The sequence below is a fragment of the Tachyglossus aculeatus genome, chromosome 2 (genome assembly GCF_015852505.1).
Source record: "Tachyglossus aculeatus isolate mTacAcu1 chromosome 2, mTacAcu1.pri, whole genome shotgun sequence".
NCBI classification, from domain to species: domain Eukaryota; kingdom Metazoa; phylum Chordata; class Mammalia; order Monotremata; family Tachyglossidae; genus Tachyglossus; species Tachyglossus aculeatus.
Window position 1 is genome coordinate 38,721,751 of NC_052067.1, and position 26,306 is coordinate 38,748,056.

Here is a 26,306-nt window from a genome sequence, read left to right on the forward strand (position 1 = left end):
TCCCAGTCCTCCACCCCTACCTCCACCTTCCTTTCACCCTATTCCACTCCAAGCCGGTCCCCTTCCCCCGGCTTTGGCAGTTCTAGGAGGCAAGGGGCTGCAAGCTGGGGAAACGGGACAGTGAGGTGAAGAGTGCAGTGGTGGGGCTCCACCATACCATGAAAGAAATTTACAAGTAAAGAGAGAAGCCGGGGCCAGTTTCAGGCATTGGGCCATCCCCAAGGAGGAAGAAGGAAGGAGTGAGTTGGGAGGGTGTGGGGTGAGGGGAAAGAGGGTGGAGAAGAGGTCAGGTACAGAAAAGCAGCACTAGCAGCACTTTAAGGATCAGGGGAATGGGGATTTAAGCTCCTTGGGAACAGGTCCCATGTCTTTTGTTTTGTTATTCTTTACCAAACATTTAGTACGGTGTTCTGCAGATATGACTGATTGGGGCAGGAGTGGGGAAAAAAAGTGAAACAATTATTTCAATGGGAAATATAGCATGCACAGAATATCTTGCCCAACAGCATGGTGAACATCCCTGAGCTGTGGGGTACCCTGCTAGTAGTTGTTTCTTTAACGGGTAACCAGCTATAATTAAATCCCATTATAATTGGTCCTCCCAGTTATGATGGGGTCTCAGCATGTGTGGATTCCTGACCTAGAAGAGAATCCATAGTCAAGTGAAAAACGAAACAAAAATTAAACACACCACCATAATCTAGGGTCCAATTTCAGGTTACATACTGCTGCTCTAGAGAGTCTTAGATGGATTCTATTCTGGCTACATTCGCAGAGAAGACAATGAAAGGAGTAAATGCTTTGACATTAGATGATGGAAAGTGGCAGCAGGGAAGGGAAGAATAACGAGGCCACATTCCTCACTAGTAATACCCAATTTTGGAGAACTCTTCTGCAGGGCTCCTAACTAAGCCGCTGGTGGGTCAGAAATCTCAACTCAGGCTCATATCCTTTGAACAAAGAATTAGTAGTAGGTGTGTATAATTAGAGAACAAACAGTTCAGCCTGCAGTCCACTGTGCACTCAGCTATGATTCACATTCATCTCTTTGCCAAATGTTCCAGTCTACCTAATCTAAACTTGGAAGGGCGATAGGAGGGAAGCATAATGAAGAGGATAAACTGTGCACACATGCAGACCAAGTCAGGGTGAGACTCCCCCAGAACTTTACACTCCAAGAGTTTTTCCCTGGCACATAAGATAAAGAAGGCTAGAAGTCAGACTGGGTGGGCTTTCCATAGGTATTTTGGAAGGCATCTCTGTCAGTTCTATCCATTTTCAGCTATGAGCAAACGTGAAACAGAGCTACAGAAAACTCCAATTATTACCCATCTACATTTAGCTTGAAGTAACCAGCTTCCTTAATACCTACTTCAGTACAATAAAAAGCAGATTTCTCTTTCAGGAAAGGATGAACAGAACTATTCCTCCAGTGTACAGCACAAGAACAGAATGTGTTAAATAAGTAAGTGTAAAATAATGAGGATGAGAACACCGAATTGATCCCCTGCAAATCTCAAGAGGTGAGATTGATCTGCTCCTGATTCCCTGCCACAGCGAAAATTCGATGAGCTGAGCCTGGCCATCAACTGATAATAGCCCCAAGGAAAAGCAACGAGAAATGCATGAGGACAACTACTTTAACATAGTTTCCTTAGACATTTTAAAGGAAAGATAATGAATGTACTGATTGACTCTAAAGCTGTTCTTGGATTGTATGCTCCATAAAGGACCCTGAGCTAATTTGTAAGTGAAATGCTTCTTGCAGAACTCTTCTTTTTATTAACTCGGATAGACTTTAAACAAAATTCAAAAACTATCACTGTGAAATCTGATTAATGTGTGAAATTTAATTTCAGTCTATTTCAGACATATGATTAGCAATGATATAAACTGTTCATCCACTTGTATAAGACAAATCTGATTTTAAAGTCAATACTTGGATTCTATCAAAATCCAAAAATGAACTCAGTTTACTTGTAGGTGTAAACTGAACAGCAGTGCTGCAAAAACTACTCAAGAAATTACCAAATAAAGTTTCGTAAAACACTAATTGTCATAGCCTTACTGGATTTGTGGTCCAGGAAACCACACCAATTACATTTTGAAGAAATTAATATCTGCCTTGTTTCATTCATGAAATTCCATTGCAGGAGAGAAAGGAGAGAGTCTTCCTCCGAACTTTCTGTTGGTGTAAGCAATGGTATTTATTAAGGGTCAAACATTGTGTTAAGCACTGGGGTACATAAACGATAATTAGACATAGGCCTTGTCCCATTCAGGCTTGTACACTCTAAGAAGAAGGGAAAATGAGTATATTATCCCCACTTTTACAGATGAGGAAATTGAGGTCCAGCAAGCATAACTTACTTGCCTAAGGCCACAGAACGGGCAAGTGGTAGAGCAGGTTAGCACCCTCATCTCCTTTCATTCATTCACTCAATCGTATTTATTGAGCGCTTACTGTGTGCAGAGCACTGTACTAAGCACTTGGACAAGTTGGCAACATATAGAGACGGTCCCTACCCAACAGCGGGCTCACAGTCTAGAAGGGGGAGACAGACAACAAAACAAAACATACTAACAAAATAAAATAAATAGAATAAATATGTACAAATAAAATAAATAAATAAATAAATCTAAACTACACTGGATAACAGAGTTCCCTCATCAAGACTTCAAAAATACCCAAGATTAAACAGAATCTCCAGTTTTTGGCAGAGATGAATGGAAGGGGAGGGTGCCTCTGCTGGGCATGTTTAAGTTCCCATGTGAGATGTGGAACAGATATAACAATGAGGAATTTAAGGTTTTATTGATTGATTTGTTTTTATCTCAAGCAATAAGTGCTAACAACACATTTCAAGCACTAGTTTGAAATGTGGGTTTCACAGAGTTACAGGCCCCAAGCAAAAGATTGCATGATTTGGCATCAGTGGTGGATTCTGTGTACTTTTATGAGCTATTGTAAGTTGCTGCATTCAGGTTAGAGTCAATACAGCTCAGTGGACTATGACTAAATCTAGCAATTAAAAGCCCTTACACTCTAATACCAGTTTAGTCATGGACTTTTTGTACCGCCTTTGGTCAAGTATTTATCCCTGACCATATTATCAAAAGCATTTATAAAAGGCCCAAATGTTTGCAATATGCTGGGAATATTGAGCAACTTGTACATGTTCTCTGTCTTAGCTAAGTTTAGAACTGACAACAGATACAGAAATGCTAACAGACATATAAAATGGCCTATGGAACCACAGACAGCCACGTGACTACCTACCACATAAACTAAATATGGCAGTAAGTAATTATATTGGGAGTCTCCACACCATCATCTCACCTTTTCTATTATGTTTATCAATGGTGAGTGCTTTCTTTGTTCAAGCACCATATTAAACCACTGGAGGGAAAGATACAAGAATAATACTTCAGACAAGGTCCCTAGCCCTACCTCAACTTAAATAAAGGGGTAAGGGGGAGAAGAATAGGGGAGAGAGGGAGGGGAAGACCAACCGAACTGGCAAAAGACAAGCAAAGAAATAAACTAGATGAATAAAATACTAAGAACAATAAAAGGTGCAGTCCATTAAGGTTGAAGTTTCAAGCTCTTCACCAATCTGGCAGGGCAACTCCAGGTCCAAAGGGCAAGACTCTTCCAGCAATCATTGCAGATATGCTGCAGATCCACCTTCCCCTCATCGTGTCTCATTATTCCAATGATGGGAGACAGAGGTGGGGGTGCCCAGAGTCATCCGACTGCAGCTCCTCTTTCTGCCCATACCATCTGATTAGGGACATGACTGTCTAAGAAAAGGGAAACTACTATCTGCGATGTGTCATCTTGTTTCACATAAGTGTTTACAATGCCCTGTCTTCAAGTAACACTCGGCTAGGTGTTATGCAATGAGAATTTCTGCCGTCCACTCAATGAGACGATGCTTCAAAGAGTTTGACTGAAGTAAGGACTGAGCTTATACAGGACTGGGTGAAGATCAGGGTGAGTAGGGTCCTTCACCCAAACCTCAGATTAGTAGGTGCTGAAGATAAAGATATGCCTATTACATCCCACCACCCTTGGGAGCACCATTATCCTTGCTGCCCACTTGCTTTCAACCACTCGCCAATCTGCCTACCCCTTGCCAATTCAGTATACAACCTGGAAGAGGAAACAAGTGTGCTCTAAGCTTCCCCACATCCTCCCTGCAAAATCACTTCAAAGAGTAGAGGGGGTTAAAGTTATGTTCAACTCGGCAAAGGGAAAGGGAGAAAGAACCCCCAAAGTCAATGAAGCCAGATTCTGCAAAGAGTTGCCTTGCACCTGCCTCTTAGAAATTTACAGTATAAGGCAAGCAAACACCCTTACAGACAGACGGATAAGGAGAATACAGGCAATTAAACATATACCTTGAACAAATACATTAAATAGATAAATAAATTTAGCAACACGTACAAAGTAAATCCATATTGTGAGGTGGGAAATGTACAGAAAATCCTCGCTGTAGTATGAATAGGCTGGGAGAATTTGCAATTTCTTCCAATTATTTAGGAAAGGTGGAAATGTAATGAGTGGATGAGTAAATCGGGCACTGAGCAAATCTGGCTGACAGAAGTGAAATGGGAGGGCTTAATGATAGAAAGAGATAATGGAAGTGAGGAATTCTGGGGTAAATTGGTGAAAGGCTTTGAAGCAGAAGAGATGGATTTTGGACCTAATCCACAGTGGAATGGAAAACTTCTCCCTCAGAGGTCTAAGCAATGGAATCCTTCAAATTACCTGACATAGATACAGCCTGTGAAATTAATGCTGCCTGGATGACACAGGCCAAAAGTCATCCAGAAATTACCATTTTTATAAATGTTCCTGAAACACCAATGGCTGTGTCATTTTTATCAAGCACCTTACAAAAGTGGAGACACCTCTGCCCCGGATCATTGTTTCCATTTGTAAAGTAAACTTTGTCACACCACAGGGACCGGAGTTCTAGCTCAGTGTCGGGATATAATTGTTTGAATTTCAGAGAACAGCACTACCTAAGTCCAAGGGGAGGGAAAAAAACCGATTGGTATACTTTTTCAAAAATGAAAGAGGCTATTTTTCTATGAACCATTACTCAATAATAGTTGGTCCAATTAACTTCAAGCATCCCCCCCCATGCCCCTTTCTTGCCTAAGGCCAACCATGAGGAACTTCAGGTTAAAAGAGAGGTTTTTGGAAAGGAAGTTTTGTAACAATAGGAGAGGGTCACAAAAGGCTAATAATAGAAAAATCCTATTCTACCTCTTACTAACAGGGCTACAGACAGCCTCGTAACCTGAAGTAAGGTAAAGATTAACTCTGATGAATACAGACAGACTCACACTCCATCTCTTCACCCCCATCAAGATAGACATCATTGTTTCGGGTTTTTTTCCCAATCCTAAAGTAGTCTGCTGGCAAGAAATCTTTGTTTGTTAAACGTGAAATAATGCTTAACATTAGATACTCTGGGGATAGGAGAACAATGTGTCTCAGGATGGTACTCCCAAGGTAACAGATATTCAGAATTAAAGAACCAATTACCCACCTAAGAAATATTGTTCCCCTATTCCCAGTATATACTAGCCTTTTCCATTCCCTTAATACCTTCATTTCCTCATTTTTCCCTTGTCTGGTTATACAGAATAATACTGAAACTCTGAGGTATGCCAGTGGCTGAATAAAGGTCCTACTAGATTAAGTGTAAATTTCCCTATAATGAAATGCTGTTTCCTTGGGCATAAGTGTAAAACTTCCCTGTAATGAAATGTTGCTTCCTTGGGCACACTAGCAACAGCAGTGGATGGAGTTACATGTACTCAAAGGGATGCACCCAAGTAAAAAGGAGTAGATGAAGGCCCCAGAGAGAAAAAATGTTGGAATGTCCCCATATTGGAGGGTTTTCTCATTCATGTAATCAAGAAAGGGGGGGGAGGGGGCAATCATTTTTAAGAAAGTGATGTTGTCCCGCTTTAGATCACTTGCCAGAGGGTTTTTAAATCAAGATAGAGTCAATGAAAAGGGTCACTTCCACTTAAATGCTTGGTTTCCATAATCACAGGGCAGATTTGCAAATCGGCATAATTCTTTAGATAAACAGCCCAGTTCACAAGCCACAGCTTTCAACAACCTCTAAAAATAACTCACTGCGGTTTGCTGAGCTAAAAAAATATAAAGAGCAAACGAGGTGAGGGGGAAAAAAGACAAATTTATAATGCGGTCTCAGAGGCCCTTTTCCTTTGCCTATAAAGCTAAGGTATGGTATGGCTCAAGAGTTAGAAAAAGCTTGAGTTACACAGTGGGTAATGACAGGGTTGTGACCATGCATTTAATACATTCTCAGCCAAGATACTGCTGGCTAACCTGAAAGGCATACACTCACAGTGCTCTATATTACTGACACCGCCTATTAGAGCTCAGAGATGAAACCAGGGTATTTTTATAAACTCTGAAGAGGCCGTCGTTTCAAAACAGTGCTATTTTTCATAATATGAACTAGTTTTGAAATTAGCTGGGCAAATGTATTCACATCCTGTAACATCCTGGTCCTGTGGAGTCTTTCCTAATGACCCTTCCCAACAGGAATCATCTGTGGATCCCAAGCTCTGGCAGCTCCGAAAGTTACAGACCCCCCAAAAGGTAGAAAGCAGCTGCTGACTTTATAGCTGAGGCTCAGAAATCAATCCAACCTCTGTCGTTCTGCACTAAGGAATTTTGGGGCTCCTTAAGAGACAAAAGCGTTTTTGTAAATGAACCCCCAGTTTCTATCATGCTCTCCAGTGGTCCTGACCCACCCTGGGCCTGGCCAATTTGTTGAGCTATATCTACTGGGCAGAAGAAATGCATGAATACCAGACTGAGCCCGCTCCTTCCTCTCCCCCTCCCCCCCCAACTTACCTCCTTCCCCTCCCCACAGCACCTGTATATATGTATATATGTTTGTACGTATTTATTACTCTATTTATTTCATTTGTACATATTTATTCTATTTATTTTATTTTGTTAATATGTATTTTTGTTTTGTTGTCTGTCTCCCCCTTCTAGACTGTGAGCCCGCTGTTGGGTGGGGACCGTCTCTATATGTTGCTAACTTGTACTTCCCAAGTGCTTAGTAAAGTGCTCTGCACACAGTAAGCAAGCGCTCAATAAATACGATTGAATGAATGAATGAATGAATGAATGAATGAATGAATACTCACTGTGGGACTTCAGGGAATCTGAAAACTACCCAGTGCAAGGCACAAACAAGTGCGGACATGAGAAATCTCTTGCCCACCATGGAAGAGATTCTCCCAATTAAGCCCTTACTGCAGGGAAATGTCTACTTAGAAGACTGCTGACAATTTGCCTTTTTGCCTCTTGGATTGCAAAGCTTAGGGTAACACAAATAAGGCTGCATTTATCCGCCTGTTTGACGACTCTCATTATGAATAGCTGCTCTTGAAGGGGTTTTCTCTGTTGTAGTATGCTGATCCTTCTGCCACTTTAGCATGCCATAAGAGCCTCTGATTTCACTTCCCTCAATAGCCTGGATGCAATTCTAGTCTGTTCTCCCCCTCTAGATTGTACATTCCTTGAGGGCGGGGATTCTGTCAACCTTTTCTACTGTATTGTACTCTCCCAAGTGCTTAGTTCAGCACTCTGCACACAGTAAGTGCTTAATAAATACTACTGACTGACTGATTGATGAATGAACCCCGCAGGAGGAAGAAACAGCAGCTGTGGTATTTTAGGCAGCTCCTAGTTAAGGTTCTCCCTTGGCATAGCAACTTGGGTATTTAGCTCCTTAGTCAGAAACTCCAAGAAATTACTAAAGGCCACTAAATGGACTACGGCCCATGGTTAGATTGGACGAGAACTTCAATATGCCCCTTCAATCCTGTTTTCAAACAAGAAAATGGAGCATGATCGCAAGATAATTATTACCTTCTTCTCAGTATATATCAAATGCAAAAAACAAATTGTGCAGTCTGTAGAGATTTGGAGGGATTAATAAATAACTACAAAGAACTAAAAACTAAGTATTTTTTAATACTATGAAATGTTAAAAAATATTTTCTGAAGACATGCCTGTGTTTCTCTGAACACGCGAGCTTGTTACTAATGGCCTGCACCTTTCTATGGGGCAGAGTGGCACTAAGAAATGTTCAAATGTCCAACCAAAAGGATCTACCTGATGGATCTGCGGGGGATGTGTCTGCTAAGGTTGTTTAATTGTACTCTCCCAAGCTGTGTGCTGTGCACAAAGTAAGCGTTCAATAAATACCACTGATTGATCTGAACACACAGATCTATTGAGCCTGAAGCACTTGCATGGAATCTATCAACCAAACAATGGTATTTATTGAGTGGTTGTTTTTTGCAGAGCTCTGAACTAGGCACTTGGGAAAGTACAATAAAACAGAGTTGGTAGATGCAATTCCTGCCCAGAAGGAGTTCATAGTCCATCACTATGCAGGAGGAACAAACCCCACTGGCACTGTGTCATCCCATTCCCCCTTTACTAACATCCTTTTCCCAGCCTCCACTGCCTGTGCCTTATATTTATTCATTCAATCATATTTATTTAGTGCTTACTGTGTGCAGAGCATTGTACTAAGCGCTTACAGGAGACACCAACCACCAGTGCTAAGCGGACCAACTCTGAACAAATCCACACTTCTCTCCTTGTAGCAAGAAGCCAACCAATAACCAGAATGTCCAAAGAAGTGCAGTCTCCCTATCCTAGGCTCCAAAGTGCCCAGGTCATTTTCTGGATTGGATCCATGGGCTTGGAAAATATAGCAGAGCCGAAAAGAAAGATCTTGCCTTATTATTGGAACAGTCACTCAAATAGGATTCGGTCCTTTACGAAATTTAATTCATGTCACTTTTTTAACCCCCGTAAACATTCTGTGAGCCCCATGTGGGACAGGGGCAGGAACTGTAGCCAACCTGATTAACTGGTATCTACTGCAGCACGGAAAAAAAACCCACCAAAACAATAGTTTTTTGAAGCCAACAATTCAGTAGGCAGGAATTAAAGTTACCTTCAAATCACTGAACACAGCAAACCTTCAATCAATGTTTGTTAATGATGTGGATCAAAAACAAATAGGAGACTTGTATTAAACTATAATGAGGCTACCTAATTTTATAGTAAATTGTCTCTCCTCAACACAATTATGAATTCTTCCAAATTATCAGTCTCCCACCATTTAAATTATAAAGCAGGATAATAAAAGTACATGTGAAGAAAAAGACATTTGGGGAATTAAAACTAAAAAACTGACTGATGGAATTTGGAGCTTATACTCTTCTTATTCTCCCTCACAAATTCCAAGTACACTGGATTTATTTTCACGCCTGAATGGGGAGGTAGCATTCAAGATAATCTTCCTAAAACGGTCTGCATATATCTTTTGGTTCTTCAAAAACTCCATCACTCATTTCTCTCATCAAGCATCACTGGCTTCAAGGCACTCTGCCAGCTTTCCTCCTCCAATTTCTGCTCTCATCACCCCATCACACCCCAGCTCATATTCTTCACTACTAATCTCCTGGCTGTGCCTTCCTCTCAATGCTCCGGCCTCTGACTCCTTGCTCACACCCTTCCTCTGGCCTGGGACTCTCTCCCCCATCTTAGCCTGTCCAGCACGTTTATTTTATATCTATACTGGCACTCAGTACAGTGCCTGGCACATAGCAAGTGCTTAACAAGTGCCATTAAAAAATAAATACATTTAAAAAAACTACACAACTCTCCATCTTCCAGGTGCTCCTGAAATCCCATCTCCAAGAGACATCCCAGGTCTCGTCACTCTAACAGCCATCCTTGGCACTTTTAGGTGTATCCTTAAACGTATGCACATCTCAATTGATGTTAATTCACACTTATTTATTCATCTATGTATCTTTCCATTCTCCTAGAAAAGAGAGTATTGCATGTAATCTGTGCAAAAGCACTGTACTAAATACTTGGGAGAGGACAAGAGATTTAATTCATTCATTCAATCATATTTACTGAGCGCTTACTGTGTGCAGAGGACTGTACTAAGCGCTTGGGAAGTACAAGTCGGCAACATATAGAGATGGTCCCTACCCAACAACGGGCTCACAGTCAAGAAGGGGGAGACAGACAGCAAAACATGTAGACAGGTGTCAAAATCCTCAGAACAAATAGAATTAAAGCTATATGCACATCAGTAACAAAACAAATAGAACAGTAAATATGTACAAGTAAAATAAATAGAGTAATAAATCTGTATAAATATATATACAAGTGCTGTGGGGAGGGGAAGGAGGTAGGGCAGTGTGGGGGATGGTCCTTGCCCTCAAGGAGCTTGCAGTGGAGCAGAGAGACACACTACAGGTAGGAGGAAGCAACAGAATATAAAGACATGTACACGAGTATGCTTAGGAAGGGCAGAAGTGCTATAGTGGCATTTGGAGGGCACTGAGGGCGAGGAGGTTAGAAATTAATCAGGAAAGGCCTCCCAGTGAGATGTGAATTCAAAGGGCTTTGAAGATGGGGGAACAGTGGTTTTCTGCATAGGAAAGGGGGAGGGAGTTGGAGCAGAATGAAAGGCGTGACCAGAACATTGGCAGCAGGAGAAAATATAAACCAGACTTGTGAGTAGGTCAGCTTGAGAGGAACAAAGTGTTCAAATTGGAGTAAAGCGGGAGAAGAGGGTGATAAGTGGGGAGAAAGAACTACTGATCGACTGCCTTAAAGCCATGGTCAGGAGTTTTTGTCTGATGTCCTTTGCATATGCCCATCTCCCATTAGGCTGTAATCTCCTTGAGGGCAGAGATTATGTCTTTTACCTTTATTGTATTATCCCAAGTACTTAGGAAAGTGCTCTGCATATGGGAGATACCACATAAACCAACCCTAATAAGATATCCAGCATCCCAACAGATTTTCCAGGAAACTGGGGTGGGAAAGGGTGGCAGAGGGAATCCTACAGTTCTACCTCATCTGCTGGTTCCAGGATGCGCCAGCTCCTCTCTCGGGCCGCCTACATCTTGGCCTGCAATTGAGTCCTGCTAAGCCACTTTCCGAGGCGGCTCTGTCAGCAGCTCAGGCCATGGGCGCTTAGTACAGTGCTCTGCACATAGTAAGCACTCAATAAATACGATGATGATGATGATGATGATGACACCGGACTGGTTTGGGCAGTCTTTCCCCTGGTGCTGTGCTTGGCAGGGAGGATGCTCTGTCAGAGCCAGCCTCTTAACCTTACCAACGTGGCCAACACGGGAAGGCAGTGCGGTCTGGTGGATACAGCTGGGACTGGGAGTCAGAAGGACCTTATTTATTTATTATTATTATTATTAATATTAATCTATTTATTTTATTTTGTTAATATGTTTTGTTCTCTGTCTCCCCTTTCTAGACTGTGAGCCCGCTGTTGGGTAGGGACCGTCTCTAGATGTTGCCCACTTGTGCTCCCCAAGCACTTAGTACAGTGCTCTGCACACAGTAAGCACTCAATAAATGCGATTGAATGAATGAATGAATGAATGAAAAGGAACTCGGTTCTAATCCCAGCTCTGCCACCTGTCAGCATTGTGAACTTGGGCAAGTCACTTGACTTCTCTGGGCCTCAGTTAGCTCACCTGTAAAATGGGGACGAAAAGTGTGAGCCCCATGTGGGAAAGGGACTGTTCCCAATCTGATTAACTTCATCATCATCATCATCAATCGTATTTATTGAGCGCTTACTATGTGCAGAGCACTGTACTAAGTGCTTGGGAAGTACAAATTGGCAACATCGAGAGACAGTCCCTACCCAACAGGGGGCTCACAGTCTAAAAGGGGGAGAGAAAAAGGGGGAAAACTTATAACCTGTATATATGTATATATGTTTGTACATATTTATTACTCTATATCTTACTTGTACATATCTATTCTGTTTATTTTATTTTGTTAATATGTTTGGTTTTGTTCTCTGTCTCCCCCTTCTAGACGGTGAGCCCGCTGTTGGGTAGGGACCGTCTCTATATGTTACCAACTTGTACTTCCCAAGCACTTAGTACAGTGCTCTGCACACAGTAAGTGCTCAATAAATGAGACTGAATGAATGAGTGAATGAGAAGGACCTGGGTTCTAATCCCAACTCTGCCACCTGTCAGCATTGTGACCTTGGGCAAGTCACTTGACTTCTCTGGGCCTCAGTTAGCTCATCTGTAAAATGGGGATGAAAAGTGTGAGCCCCATGTGGGAAAGGGACTGTTCCCAACCTGATTAACTTATAACCTGTATACATGTATATATGTTTGTACATATTTATTACTCTATATCTTACTTGTACATATCTATTCTATTTATTTTATTTTGTTAATATGCTTGGTTTTGTTCTCTGTCTCCCCCTTCTAGACTGTGAGCCCGCTGTTGGGTAGGGACTGTCTCTATATGTTGCCAACTTGTACTTCCCAAGCACTTAGTACAGTGCTCTGCACACAGTAAGCGCTCAATAAATATAATTGATTGTCTCTACCCCATGGCTAAGAACAGTGTTTGGCACAGTGTAAGCGCTTAACAAGGACCATTTTTATTATTATTATTTCCACTAGGAACATTATGATGATGACATCAGATATAGATCTTGCCCAGATGACCAGGGGACATGTGCAACATTCAAGAGAAGAGGGGAGGGAAGGGAAGGAGAAAGAGGGTATGGAAACTGTAGGCTAATGCTATTGCTGCCCTGTCCCTTCTAATTTTGCAAATGTGTGGTGGTCATTTTGCGAAGGTCTACCTCGGGCCCCATCTTCATAATGCCCCACAAAGTAGCCTTTGCATTATGGTCAAGGGATGTGTGACTGTCATCTGAAGTGGCAACAGCTTGAGCCAACATTTCTTTGGCCCAGCCAGAGTTGCTTCTGCCCCCACACCCAGAGCTAAAGCCCCTGCATTAATCCAGTCCGGCCAATTTGTTAACTAAGTCGATTTGAAATGGAGCCAGCACCTTCAAAAGTTCTTGATCTTGGACTGGGTTTGGAAGTAGTAACTGTAGTTGCAAGCCTCAAAATATTTCAATCAATATACCAATGGCATTTATTGAGCGCTTACTGTGTGCAGAGCATTGTACTAAGCACTCGGGAGAGTACAATACAACAGATTTCGGTAGATTCATTCCCTGCTCAGAACAAGCTTACGGTTTAGAGGGGGAAGTCACTGGGGGAAGGTGAGGAGGGAAGGCTCCTCTGATCATACTTTCATCAGTTACTCTTCCGCAGCTCTTCCTCCTTCACCGCAACCTTAGTGTCGTCCTGTTGGGCAGTGCAGTGACCCTCCTGGGAGCTGCCATTCAAACAGGGTGGCCATGGCCCTTACAGAGCCCTAGGGTCCCACTTTCCACAGCTGCCCACCTCTCAGTTGACAGGAAGAGCGTGGCATTTGGGGAATGGGTGGCCCCAAGTACAGAAGGATAATCCTCGAGTACAGAACTGGGCTGGCCTCTTCGAAAACGGGGCCCCACCTGCTATGACAGGTGGAGTATGCAGCTGGACTGCTGTGGCCTTGGATATCAGCTGACAGATTAGGGGCACAAGCCAAGAAGACTTTCCGCATGAGATTTCCTCCAATCTATCCAAAAAACTGCCTGGCTGGCCAACCAAATCAGCCATCGGCAGGCTAAAATCATGACCAGTGACTAGGCATTGAGCACAGCATGTTCTTGAATGGGGGTTAGGGTAGATTAGCACCTTCAAAAGAAAATATCTTCCTTGTAAAACTAGTTGCTGACGCCAGAAGTCAACAACAATGAACCTACTAATTCAGAGTTTAAAGCATTGGTGGAAATTAATAATAATAATAATTAATAATTACAGTATTGGTTAAGCGCTTACTATGTGCCAAGCACTGTACTAAGCACTAGGGTAGATACAAGGTAATCAGGTTGTCCCACGTGGGGCTCACAGTCTTAATCCCCATTTTTACAGATGAGGTAACAGGCCCAGAGAAGTTAAGTGGCTTGCCCAAGGTCACACAGCAGACAAGTGGCGGAGCCGGGATTAGAACACACGACCTCTGAGTCCCAAGGCCGTGCTCTTGCCACTAGGCTATGCCGCTTCTCTGAATCTTACTGTTGCTGAATCTTACTGTCTATCAAGCAATTAGTAGGAAAAAGTCCTGGAGGAGAAGAGCAAAGGTAAGGTAGATTTAAAAAAATAAATGCATCAAACCTTTTCTTGAATGAGCCTCTGAAGATGAATTCCATGTGACAGCAGAGCCGTGAACAAGGTCAGCAGATACTGTTGAACTTTGCATATGGCAGATGCCAGTGAATTGATTAAAGCAGGCAATCCCACCTTTTCAATGACGTTCTGGAAAGCGCTAGGGGAATGGCGAGTGATTCTGCATAAAGCCTGTATGGAAAGGACAACATGTTTTGTTAGGTATAGCTATATTCCCTCAAATACACTGTTCTGCTAGATGACGGTATGCTCCCAGAGGAGCCTCATATAGACTGAGAACCCACAGAATGAGTTTGATTTCAACGACGATGACACGCTCTCTCGTCTCTCCCACCACTGTTCTCAGGGGAGAAATAGGGGCCACAGGTGAGAAGGCAGGCAATGATCCAGCATGCAGACAAGTCCATGTGAGAATTTGAGAAGCAATGTAGCCTAGTGGATAGACCATGGATCGGGGATTCAGAACGACCTGGGTTTGAATCCTGTCTCTGCCACTAGTTTGCAGTGTGACCTTGGACAAGTCACTTCACTTCTCCGGGCCTCAGTTACCTCATCTGTAAAATGGACAGCAAGGCAGCAAACCTTACCTGGGACAGGGATTATGTGTCCAAGCAGATTATCTTGTATCTACCCCAGTGCTTAGTACAGTGTGTGGCACATAGAAAGCGCTTAATGAAAACCACTAAAAAAAACTTGTATCTCCCCAGTGCTTAGTACTGTGCCTTGGTACATAGAAAGCGCTTAATGAATGCCACTAAAAAAAACTTGTATCTCCCCAGTGCTTAGTATAGTGTGTGGCACACAGAAAGCGCTTAACGAATACCACTAAAAAAAACTATCTCCCAAGTGCTTAATACTGTGCCTTGGTACATAGAAAGCGCTTAGTGAATACCACTAAAAAAAATTTGACAAACAAAAGGCTATTTATGGCCCAAATGACAAGAGAATAGTTCTGTCACTGAGGCGTGGTGCCAAAGAGCTGCATGGGGTGGCCACGATAGCAGCCTGGGTAGTCACTGCCGTCTTCGCTGCCCACGACAGCTAGCTCTTTTCAGGATTGCTGATAGGCCTGCCCACCACGCAGGACACCGGAGGCGATTCTTCAGCCAGAAAGCCTCCCCCTGATGACTTAGCCCCAGCAAGCGCTGCCCTATTTCTGCCTGCTTCATCCGCATCCACCGTACCATGTGGAGACATGAGTTGGATGTGCAGTGAAATGACTTTTTTTCCCCTCAACTCTTCCCTTTAGCTGAGAGTGCTGAAGGAATCCAATCAGTACTCGGGATGATAACCTCTCAGTCAGTCAACAGAGTTTATCAAGTGTCAGCTGTGTGCACTGTGGGGCACTGTAAAGGAAGGATAAAACAGGATCTCTGCTTTCTTACATTATAATAATGAAGACATAATGAATATAAATCCACATCCCTTTAGCTAAGAGCGTTAAAGGCATACAATCAGTACTCCCGATGATAATCTCTCAGTCAGTCAACAGAGTTTATCAAGTGAGGCACTGTAAAGGAAGGAGAAAACACAGATCTCTGCTTTCTTACATTATAATAATGATGACATAATGAATATAAATCCACATCCCTTTAGCTAAGAGTGTTAAAGGAATACAATCAGTACTCGGGATGATAATCTCTCAGTCAGTCAACAGAGTTTATCAAGTGAGGCACTGTAAAGGAAGGAGAAAACACAGATCTCTGCTTTCTTACATTATAATAATGATGACATAATGAATATAAATCCACATCCCTTTAGCTAAGAGTGTTAAAGGAATACAATCAGTACTCGGGATGATACTCTCTCAGTCAGTCAACAGAGTTTATCAAGTGAGGCACTGTAAAGGAAGGAGAAAACACAGATCTCTGCTTTCCTACATTATAATAATGAAGACGTAATGAATATAGATCCACGTAGACTGTAATCTCTTTGAAGGCAGGGAACGTGTCTACAAACTCTGTAATAATAATAATGGCAGTTATTAAGCGCTTACTATGTGCAAAGCACTGTTCTAAGCGCTGGCTGTTCTAAACTCTGTAGTACCGTACTCTCCCAAGTCCTTAGTACAGTGCTCTGCTCACAGGAAGCACTCAATAAATACCATTCACTGACTGCTAAAATGGGACACATTGAAAAAATAAAATGTGTATCTAAACAAAAAATGCACCTATTCACCTATACACTCTGGTACAGATACATGCAAGTATTTATTTATTTATTTATTTATTTGTACATATCTATTCTATTTATTTTATTTTGTTAGTATGTTTGGTTTTGTTCTCTGTCTCCCCCTTTTAGACTGTGAGCCCACTGTTGGGTAGGGACTGTCTCTATATGTTGCCAATTTGTACTTCCCAAGCACTTAGTACAGTGCTCTGCACATAGTAAGCGCTCAATAAATACGATTGATGATGATGATGATGAAGTACTAAAACACTGGAGAGAAGTTGACTCTGATCTCTAGATCCCCTCCACTTATCCCAGATCGTTATAGCCCACTTGGACTCTCTACTTAACCTTGGCCTGCGCAGGTCAGGATGGGAGCAAGTTAGCTCCCTTCAAGGCCCTACTGAGAGCCCACCTCCTCCAGGAGGCCTTCCCAGACTGAGCCCCTTCCTCCCTCCCTCTCCCCCTCTTCCCCCTCTCCATCCCCCCATCTTACCTCCTTCTCTTTCCCACAGCACCTGTATATATGTATATATGTTTGTACATATTTATTACTCTTTTTATTTATTTATTTATTTTATTTGTACATATCTATTCTATTTATTTTATTTTGTTAGTATGTTTGGTTTTGTTCTCTGTCTCCCCCTTTTAATTTGTGAGCCCACTGTTGGGTAGGGACTGTCTCTATATGTTGCCAATTTGTACTTCCCAAGCGCTTAGTACAGTGCTCTGCACATAGTAAGCGCTCAATAAATACGATTGATGATGATGATGATGATGTGGCTGTGGACAGAAAAGCCAGTCCCAGCTCATCTCGCCACTCCAGCCATCTCCTTTGCCTTCCCGTTGCTGGTTAGGGCTTGGGATGGGAGGTGGAGAGGGATGAGCTGACATGAGAGAGAGAGCTGGGAAAAGGAAATGGTGATGGCTTTGGGGCACCGGCTGATAGGTGAAGCCATCACACTGTGTCATGCAAGATTTTTGACCCTGGGACTGCCTCGTTGACACCCACTGAAGACAAAGGAACATTACTGAACCTTTCTGCACCCAGGCACTCGAGAGGAACAAAGCAGGTACAGAGTCAGGCCAAGATTTGAAGGGGAACTTTTCAAAACACCCAGGAATCACAGCTAACATAGTTCCTGTACCGAAAAATGGCCAAAGTCAACGTTTACTCAATATTCCAATTGGAAAGAAGGCATAAAGTATATCCATATGGAAATTTACAACCACACAGACTGAGATCAATTGCCTGATTAAAAAAGCATCTGCCTTAGTGCTCAGATCAAGACCCTCCCTCCCCCTGAAAGCACATGTGCACTGCACTCTAACACTTTTACTCTGAAAAGGGATGGAAACACATATCCCAAAATTCAGTTCTTATGCCCCTGGACTGTTTACCTTAAATACTGTTTAAGCAGAGAGAGAGTAATAATAATGATAATAATTGTGAAAATAATTATAATGATGGCATTTATTAAGTGCTTACTTTGTGCAAAGAACTGTTCTAAGCGCTGGGGAGGTTACAAGGAGATCAGGTTGTCCCAAGGGGGGCTCACAGTCTTAATCCCCATTTTACAGATGAGGGAACTGAGGCACAGAGAAGTGACTTGCCCAAAGTCACACAGCTGACAATTGGCAGAGGCAGGATTCGAACCCATGACCCCTGACTCCAAAGCCCATGCTCTTTCCACTGAGCCACGCCCCCCTTCTAGACTGTGAGCCCGCTGTTGGGTAGGGATTGTCTCTACGTGTTGCCGACTTGTACTTCCCAAGCGCTTAGTACAGTGCTCTGCACACAGTAAGCGCTCAATAAATACGATGGATTGATCTCTTAAGAGCTTACTATGTACCAAGCACTGTTCTAAGCACTAGCGTAGAAACAAGTTAATCACTTTGGCCACAATCCCTGTCCTACATGGGGTTCACAGTCTAAATAGGAGGGGATAGGACTCAGACCTCATGATCAATCAATCAATCGTATTTATTGAGCGCTTACTATGTGCAGAGCACTGTACTAAGCGCTTGGGAAGTACAAATTGGCAACACATAGAGACAGTCCCTACCCAACAGTGGGCTCACAGTCTAAAAGGGGGATTTAATCCCCATTTTACAGAGGGGGTAACTGAGGCACAGAGAAGTTAAGTGACTTGCCCAGGTTAACACAGCAAACAATGGGTTGAGCCAGCATTACAATCCAGGTCCTCTGTATCCCAGGCGGGTGCTCTTTTCATTAAGACACGCTGCTTCACCATACGGAATATTGACAAGGTCTTAGAGAGAGAGAGAGAGAGAGAGAGAGAGAGAGAGAGAGAGAGAGAGAGAGAGAGATATTTTGTAGTCTCTTTAGTGATAAAGGCTCAGCTCCAACAGAGGAGTGTCTTCTGGAGTCTTCTAGACTGTGAGCCCGTTGTTGGGTAGGGACTGTCTCTATCTGTTGCTGACTTGTACTTTCCAAGCGCCTAGTACAGTGCTCTACGCACAGTAAGCGCTCAATAAATACGATTGAATGAATGAATGAAGGAGTGGGCATAGTTTTCCTCTTGAAAAGGAAGGAAAATCCCTCCCGGAGAGCCCTAGTGGCCGCTGGGAATTGTTGGCAGACAATCCCTTTGCCTCCTGGGACGAGTAGTTCCTCCTTGGTGGCACTCCAATTCACTTGCCCAATCTGAATAGAGAGTTTGAAAGTGCATTACTCTTAGCCCACAGTATGGTTGTGCTTCAGCTTACAGATGTAGTTCTGTTTGGATCTTAGGTTCAAAGGGTTTCCCACCCCTGTTACGGAGGAAAGTTCATTTACATTCATTCATTCAATTGTATTTATTGAACGCTTACTGTGTGCAGAGCACTGTACTAAGCTCTTGGGAAGTCCAAGTTGGCAACATATAGAGACGGTCCCTACCCAACAGTGGGCTCACAGTCTAGAAGACAGTGGGCTCACAGTCTAGAAGACTATTTATTATTATTATTACTATTATTATTATCAAGTGTCGAGTCGTTTCGCTTCATGGTGACCCTGTGGATATATTTTCCTCAGAACGTCCTGTCTTGGGCCGCAACTGGGTCACATTTACATGTGAATACCAACGGTCCATCAATATTTTTATAGCCCCTTGTGAGTTTGCAATCAACTCAGATAATTTCCCCGGGTCCTACCCCAACCAAAATTGAAAAAAAAAATTAATGTGCCCCAACTGTAGATATGGTACCCACAACAGTATTTTCTGATTTACCAAGATCTAGCTCTTTCTTTACTTCTACCCTGTTCACGTTCCCCATATTAACTGTCCATCAAATCTCTTTTCCAAAACTAATAACAGTAATAATGACTGTACCATTTGTGAAGCACTAAGTGCAGAGCACTGAATTAAGCACTGATGTAGACAGAAGATAATTAGTTCAAACACAATTCCTACCCTACATAGGACTCACAGTTTTAGGAGGGAGAACAGGCATGGAATTCCCATTTTAGAGATGAGGAGACAGGCAGGAAAACATCAAGTGACTTTCCCATGGCTACACAACAGACAAGTGGCAGAGCTAAGATTAGAGGGAAAATACTCTGACTTTGAGCCCCACGCTTTTTCCACTAGGCCACTAGAAGTGGTTAGAGCGTGGGCCTAAGATTTGGAAGGATGGCAGTTCTAATCCCAGCTCTGTCACCTGTCAGCCTGCCAAGTCACTTAACTTGTGTGTGCCTCAGTTACCTCAACTGTAATACGGGGGTTAAGATTTTGAGCTCCATGAGGGACGCGAACCGTGTCTGACCTGATTAGCTTGTATCTACCAAAGTGCTGAGTACAGTGCTTGGCACATAGCAAGTGCTTAACAAATACCACAGAAAAAAATACAGATTCAAGATTTAAACTAAAAAAGAGCATGGGTTTTGCCTCATGCAAGCACAGCCAGGAGGTGCTCAATAAATTCAGTTAGATGTTTGGGTTTAAGTGCTTGCTAATTTTCCGTTCAATTTTATTGATTTTTACAACACCCTTGCTACCTAACCAATGCCAAAATGGGATCTAGAGATGAGTAGATCAGAGACAAACCACCTTGACAGATTGAAGAGGAAGGGTAAAACAGACACGGGAGGCAGCATGGCTCAGTGGAAAGAGCACGGGCTTTGGAGTCAGAGGTCATGGGTTCAAATCCCTGCTCCGCCAATTGTCAGCTGTGTGACTTTGGGCAAGTCACTTAACTTCTCTGGGCCTTAGTTACCTCATCTGTAAAATGGGGATTAAGACTGTGAGCCCCCCATGGGACAACCTGATCACCTTGTAACCTCCCCAGCGCTTAGAACAGTGCTTTGCACATAGTAAGTGCTTAATAAATGCTATTATTATCATTATGGGAGAAAAGCTCTTAGAAACAAAAAGTAAAAATGGTACAATGGTACAATGGTACATGGTTGTCCCGTGGGACAACCTGATCACCTTGTATCTACCCCAGTGCTTAGAACAGTGCTTTGCACATAGTAAGCGCTTAACAATACCATTATTATTATTATTATTATTATTATTACAATGGAATTACTGTAGTGAAGTAGTAACAACACTTTCCAGGGACAGGTTCAAATAATTAACTAGACTGATTAAACTAAGTCTACAGTAAATTTCTTTAAGAAGGAAATTACAAAAGCTTTTTAAAATGGAATTTTCAATGAATTAAAATGGGAAACTGACTATTTGGACCCACAGACCAAAAATAAATAAATAAATGAATTCCCTGGGGATCACACCATCAGAAAGTTTCCAAATAAATTAGGAGTGATTTGAACAGAGAGAAACAATCAGTCCCATTAGCATTGTAAAGATTCCTGGAGCAGCTGGCACAGCAAAACTTGACTTTCTATTGACATAAAATCCCCGTCCAAATAAATTGGAGGAACTACTTGATGAAAGGTTTCTCTGGTATACTTGTAAACAGACTATTCAAAGCCAGTTTTGGGTTGACTAAAATGCTGCATCTTTAAAAGTGTTTGAAAGCTTCATAGACTTTTCCATTTTGAAAAACATGTAGCGGCTTCAGATTTAATAGAAAATAACCTCTCAAAAGACACTGTTGAGGGCTTTAGAGCAACTGAAAGCATGCTTTTAAGGCTCCATATCCTAAGTGCTTGTAATTTCATTATCAAAAAAAAAAGGTATCATATCTCACGACTGTCCCTCAATAGGAAATCATATAATTATGGTAAAAAAAAATCCAGGTAGGAGTTGGGAACCCAAAAAGAACGGGCCAGCCATTTCTAAAACCAAATTAATTTCTGAAGGAGGAATGGCTCCCCTAGCTGATATCATTTCTAGAATTTAGTATTCTTCCCAAAATGAATTTAGTATGGGCAGTCTCCCAAAGAAAAGAGCTTTAAAACATAACAAATGTAACTACTCAGATAAGGGGCCAAAAATCACTATTTTTGAACAACTGGTATGAAATATTAAATAGGAATAATCCCAAGTTTTGTCTCAAACTGAAATAGTAGGGTAATTACAGTCCCTCAAAATTTCTAAAATGATATCACAATGAAAATGTTTCTAAAGCCCTCAAATGAATTATCTCAAACAATTCTCAAAGGCATCATTCTCTTCACATTTACTAAAGCAGGAAGGTATCTGGATAATTTGATCAGATACTACAGTAACAGATACACTATCTTCATGAAGAATCAATTGTATTTCTTGAGTGCTTACAGAATGGTCTAAATAATATCTATCAATAAATAGCTACTGTAACAAAGGTTTTTCTATAGGCTGTCATTAGTTCCATTGTATTGTACCTCAGAATTTTTCCTACTTAAAGCTTCCAAAACCGAACTCTGAAGCAATGCCAACAACTAATTTCCAATACAGCAAAAACAAAACCGCTAATCTTTTCCCCAGCCTCTTTGGCCCAATTTAGCTACTGCGACGGGAAATACCATTTCACGCATCCCTCAACAAGAAAGATCTTTAAGACAAGGCACATAGAGTGGAGAAGGGGAACATCCCATGATGTATCTTATGTCCGGGAGGGGAGAGAGGGAGAGATTCAACCAATTGTATTTATTGAGTGCTTACAGTGCTAAGCACTGTACTAAGTGCTTGGGGAGTTGGAGAGTTAGGGAGTTCCACCTCTTGCGTCAATTTTTAAGCAGACATATAAATATGATTGAAGACAATTACTCTGAAGGAGAGAGGGGTTTGGAAGGTGTGCAAGCATGTTTAGAGTCAGCCTGCTACAAGGTGCTTTAAGATGAAAAGCAGGCTATTGAGAAAGCCCTCCGTTCCCCCTCCTATTTAGACTGTGAGCCCTCTGCGGGCAGGGATTGCGTCTGACCTGGTTCCCTTGTATCTTCCCCAGTGCTGAGAGCAGTGCTTGGCACACAATAAGAGCTTAACAAATACCACAGTTACTATGTAAGTTGGACTTATTCCTTGCCAAGCTTGAAAAACCACAAGCACAACCAGAAGCGGAACACGCTTCCACCGCTATCTGAAAGACTCAATCGTTCAGCTCCTCAATTATTTCCAACGGTGCTGTTACTCTCTAAATTGCTTTAATAAAGATTAAATGGATCATTAATGAAATTTATCATGCGGGTATACTGCATATAAAGGGATTTTCACATTACTCTTCCAGAGCATTCTGGAATGGATCCCAAGTTATAACACCGAAATCGATGGGAAAACATACCCCACGGTAGAACCCCCATTTTCAAGGACCACAACTCATGCATCATGGGGCATGCCTGTAAAAACAAAAATGAATAACGCTGCGAGCAATAGCTTAAGGAATGGCAATGGCGGAGACTACGCCCGACTGAACAGCTCGGCAAAGTCAAATCTGTCTCCCAGTATGCTGCTATGGTTGGCTACATGCAATCACCAGTCACTGGTCTGCCCTAATGAATCATTCATTCATTCTATCGTATTTATTGAGCGCTTATTGTGTGCAGAGCACTGTACTAAGCGCTTGGGAAGGACAATTCAGCAACAGAGACCCTCCCTGCCCACAGTGGACTCACAGTCTAGAAGAGGGGAGACAGACAGCAAAAGAGGCATTAGAGAAGCAGCGTGGCTCAGTGGAAAGAGCCCGGGCTTTGGAGTCAGAGGTCATGGGGTCGAATCCCGACTCCGCCAATCGTCAGCTGCATGACTTTGGGCAAGTCATTTAACTTCTCTGGGCCTCAGTTCCCTCATCTGCAAAATGGGGATAAAGACTGTGGGCCCCCCATGGGACAACCTGATCACCTTGTAACCTCCCCAGTGCTTAGAATAGTGCTTGGCGCATAGTAAGCGATCGATAAATGCCATTATTATTATTATTATTACAGATGAGGTAAACTGAGGCCCAGAGAAGTGAAGTGACTTGCCCAAAGTCAGCCAGCCGACAAGGGACGGCGACGGGATTAGAACCCACAACCTCTGACTCCCCAAACCCATGCTCTATCTGCTGAGCCACAATGCTTAGGGTTGATCAGCGCTTAGAACAGTGCTTTGCATACAGTAAGTGCTTAAATGCCATTATTATTATGGACACCTTCCTGCCCACACTGAGTTTATTATTAGTAATAATAATAATATTCATTCATTCATTCAATAGCATTTATTGAGCGCTTACTGTGTGCAGAGCACTGTACTAAGCGCTTGGGAAGTATAAGCAAACACCAGAGTCTCCTGCAGAGTCACTAGGCTCTTCAGATGCACCTCTCTCACAGATCTGTGCTCACAACTCCTGTGTGTCTGAAACACTGCATTCAATTTTCCCTCTGTATGCAACTTCCTCCCATCTTATCTGCCTCCTCTCCTTCGAAGCACTCCTTAAATCTCACCTTTACCAAGAGGTACTCCTGGTTTACCCTCCCCTCCCCAGTTAATCACCATAGCACATATGTTTTTACATATGCTTTATTAACCAGAATAATTGTGGTATTTTATAAATGCTATGTGACAAAAACTTTACAAAGCACTGGAGTAGATAAAATACAATCACATCAGACATAGCCCCTGTCCTAACAGACTGAGGGAGAGAGAGAAGCGGAATTTAATTCCCCTTTTACAGATGAGGAAACTGAGGCACAAACTTGCTCAAAGTAACAGAGCAGGCAAGTGACAGAGCTGGGATTAGGACCCAGATCTCCTGACTCCCAGTCATGTGTTTTTTCCACTAGGCCACGTTGCTTAATTGATTGTTTTTGCTTTTATCACTGGTGTCTTGGCTCACACTGTTTTTACTGTCTCTTTGGCAATTTATGTTCACTAGACTCCCCCATTAGATTGCACACTTTTCAAGGACATCTGCCTTCAGGACATCTCTACTTGGAGGTCCTCCCGCCACCTCAAACTCAACATGTCCAAAACAGAACTCCTTATCTTCCCTCCTAAACCCAATCCTCTACCAAACTTTCCCATCACTGTAGACAGCACCATCACCCTTCCTGTCTCACAAGCCTCTTAACCTTGGTGTCATCCTTGACTTCACTCTCTCATTCAACCCACAATCCAATCCGTCATCAAATCCAGTCTCACCTTCACAACATCACCAAGATCTGATCTTTCGTCTCCACCCAAACCACAACCATGTTAGTACAATCACTCATCCTATCTCACCTAGATTACTGCATCAGCCTTCTTTCTGACCTCCCAACCTCCTGCCTCTCCCCACTTCAGTCCGTACTTCGCTCCGCTGCCCGGATTATCTTTCTACAGAAACGTTCAGGGCATGTCACCCCCCTCCTCAAAAATCTCCAGTGGTAGCCTATCAACCTCCGTATCAAACAAAAACTCCTCACTATTGGCTTTAAAGCTTTTCATCACCTTGCCCTCTCCTACTCACCTCCCTTCTCTCCTTCTACAACCCCTCCGGCACACTCCACTCCTCTGGTGCTAACCTTCTCACTATGACTCAATCTCGCCTGTCTTGCCATCGACCCCTGGCCCACATCCTACCTCTGGCCTGGAACACCTTCCCTCCTCAAATTCCCCAGACACTCTTCCCCCCTTCAAAACCCTATTGAAAGCACACCTCCTCCAGGAGGGCTTCCCAGACTAAGCCCCATTTTTCCTCAGCTCCCACTCCCTTCTGCGTCACCATGACTCGCTCCCCTTGCTCCTCCCCCCACATCACTTGTGCATACATGTATATGTCTATAATTCTATTTTTTTTATATTGATGCCTATTCTCCTTGTATTGATGTCTGTCTCCCCCTCTAGACTGTGAGCCCATTGTGGGCAGGGATTGTCTCTCATTGCTGTACTGTACTTTCTAAGCGCTTAGTATAGTGCTCTGCACACACTAAGTGCTCAATAAGTACGATTGAATGAATGAATGGAAGGACAGGGATATAGTAAGCCTTTTATATATATGTTCCCAAGTCCCTAGGTTAGTGCTTCGCAAATAACATCATTTCTGATGCTTCTCCTCAAAGAATCAACAAAGCTGTAGACTGTACAGATGACCTACCAACTAAAAAGAAGTCTCTGGGGGTGAGGGGGAGAGCAGAGCAAAGCAGGCATTGTGGCCGACTGGGAAAGGTATGGGACTGGGAATCAGAAGACCTGGGCTCTAGTCCCAGATCTGCTACTTGCCTACTGTATGACTTTTGGTCAAGGCACTTAGATTGCATACCTCACTTTCCTCGTCTGTAAAATGGGAACAAAATCCTTGATCTCCTTCCTCGGACCGTGAGATCCATGTGAGTCAGGAACTGTTTCTAACATGACTATCTTGTATAGACCCCAGTACTTAACTCAGTGTTTGGCACATAAGCGCTTATACCATTACCATCACCATCATTATCATCAGTGCTATTATTATAAAACAATGGTGGTGTATCCTACCCATCTACACACATGCAGAAGAGGGGCATGCCATACTATCCCATTTGGAATTGAGTACAGGGCTAGGCGTCTCCAGCACAGCAGTTGCCTAAATACAGCAGGCATGGGCCACCCCCCAAGCC

The 26,306-nt window shown here is 42.8% G+C and overlaps 1 protein-coding gene across 1 annotated transcript in view; it reads right to left on the reverse strand.

Annotated features, from left to right (window-relative positions):
• The window catches only part of ULK4 (unc-51 like kinase 4), a 542,391-nt gene that overhangs the window by 374,350 nt on the left and 141,735 nt on the right, over positions 1-26,306 (reverse strand). The window contains exon 21 of the mRNA XM_038768285.1: positions 14,189-14,371. Coding sequence (XP_038624213.1) covers positions 14,189-14,371 — 183 coding nt within the window. The remainder of the gene's footprint in view (positions 1-14,188; positions 14,372-26,306) is intronic.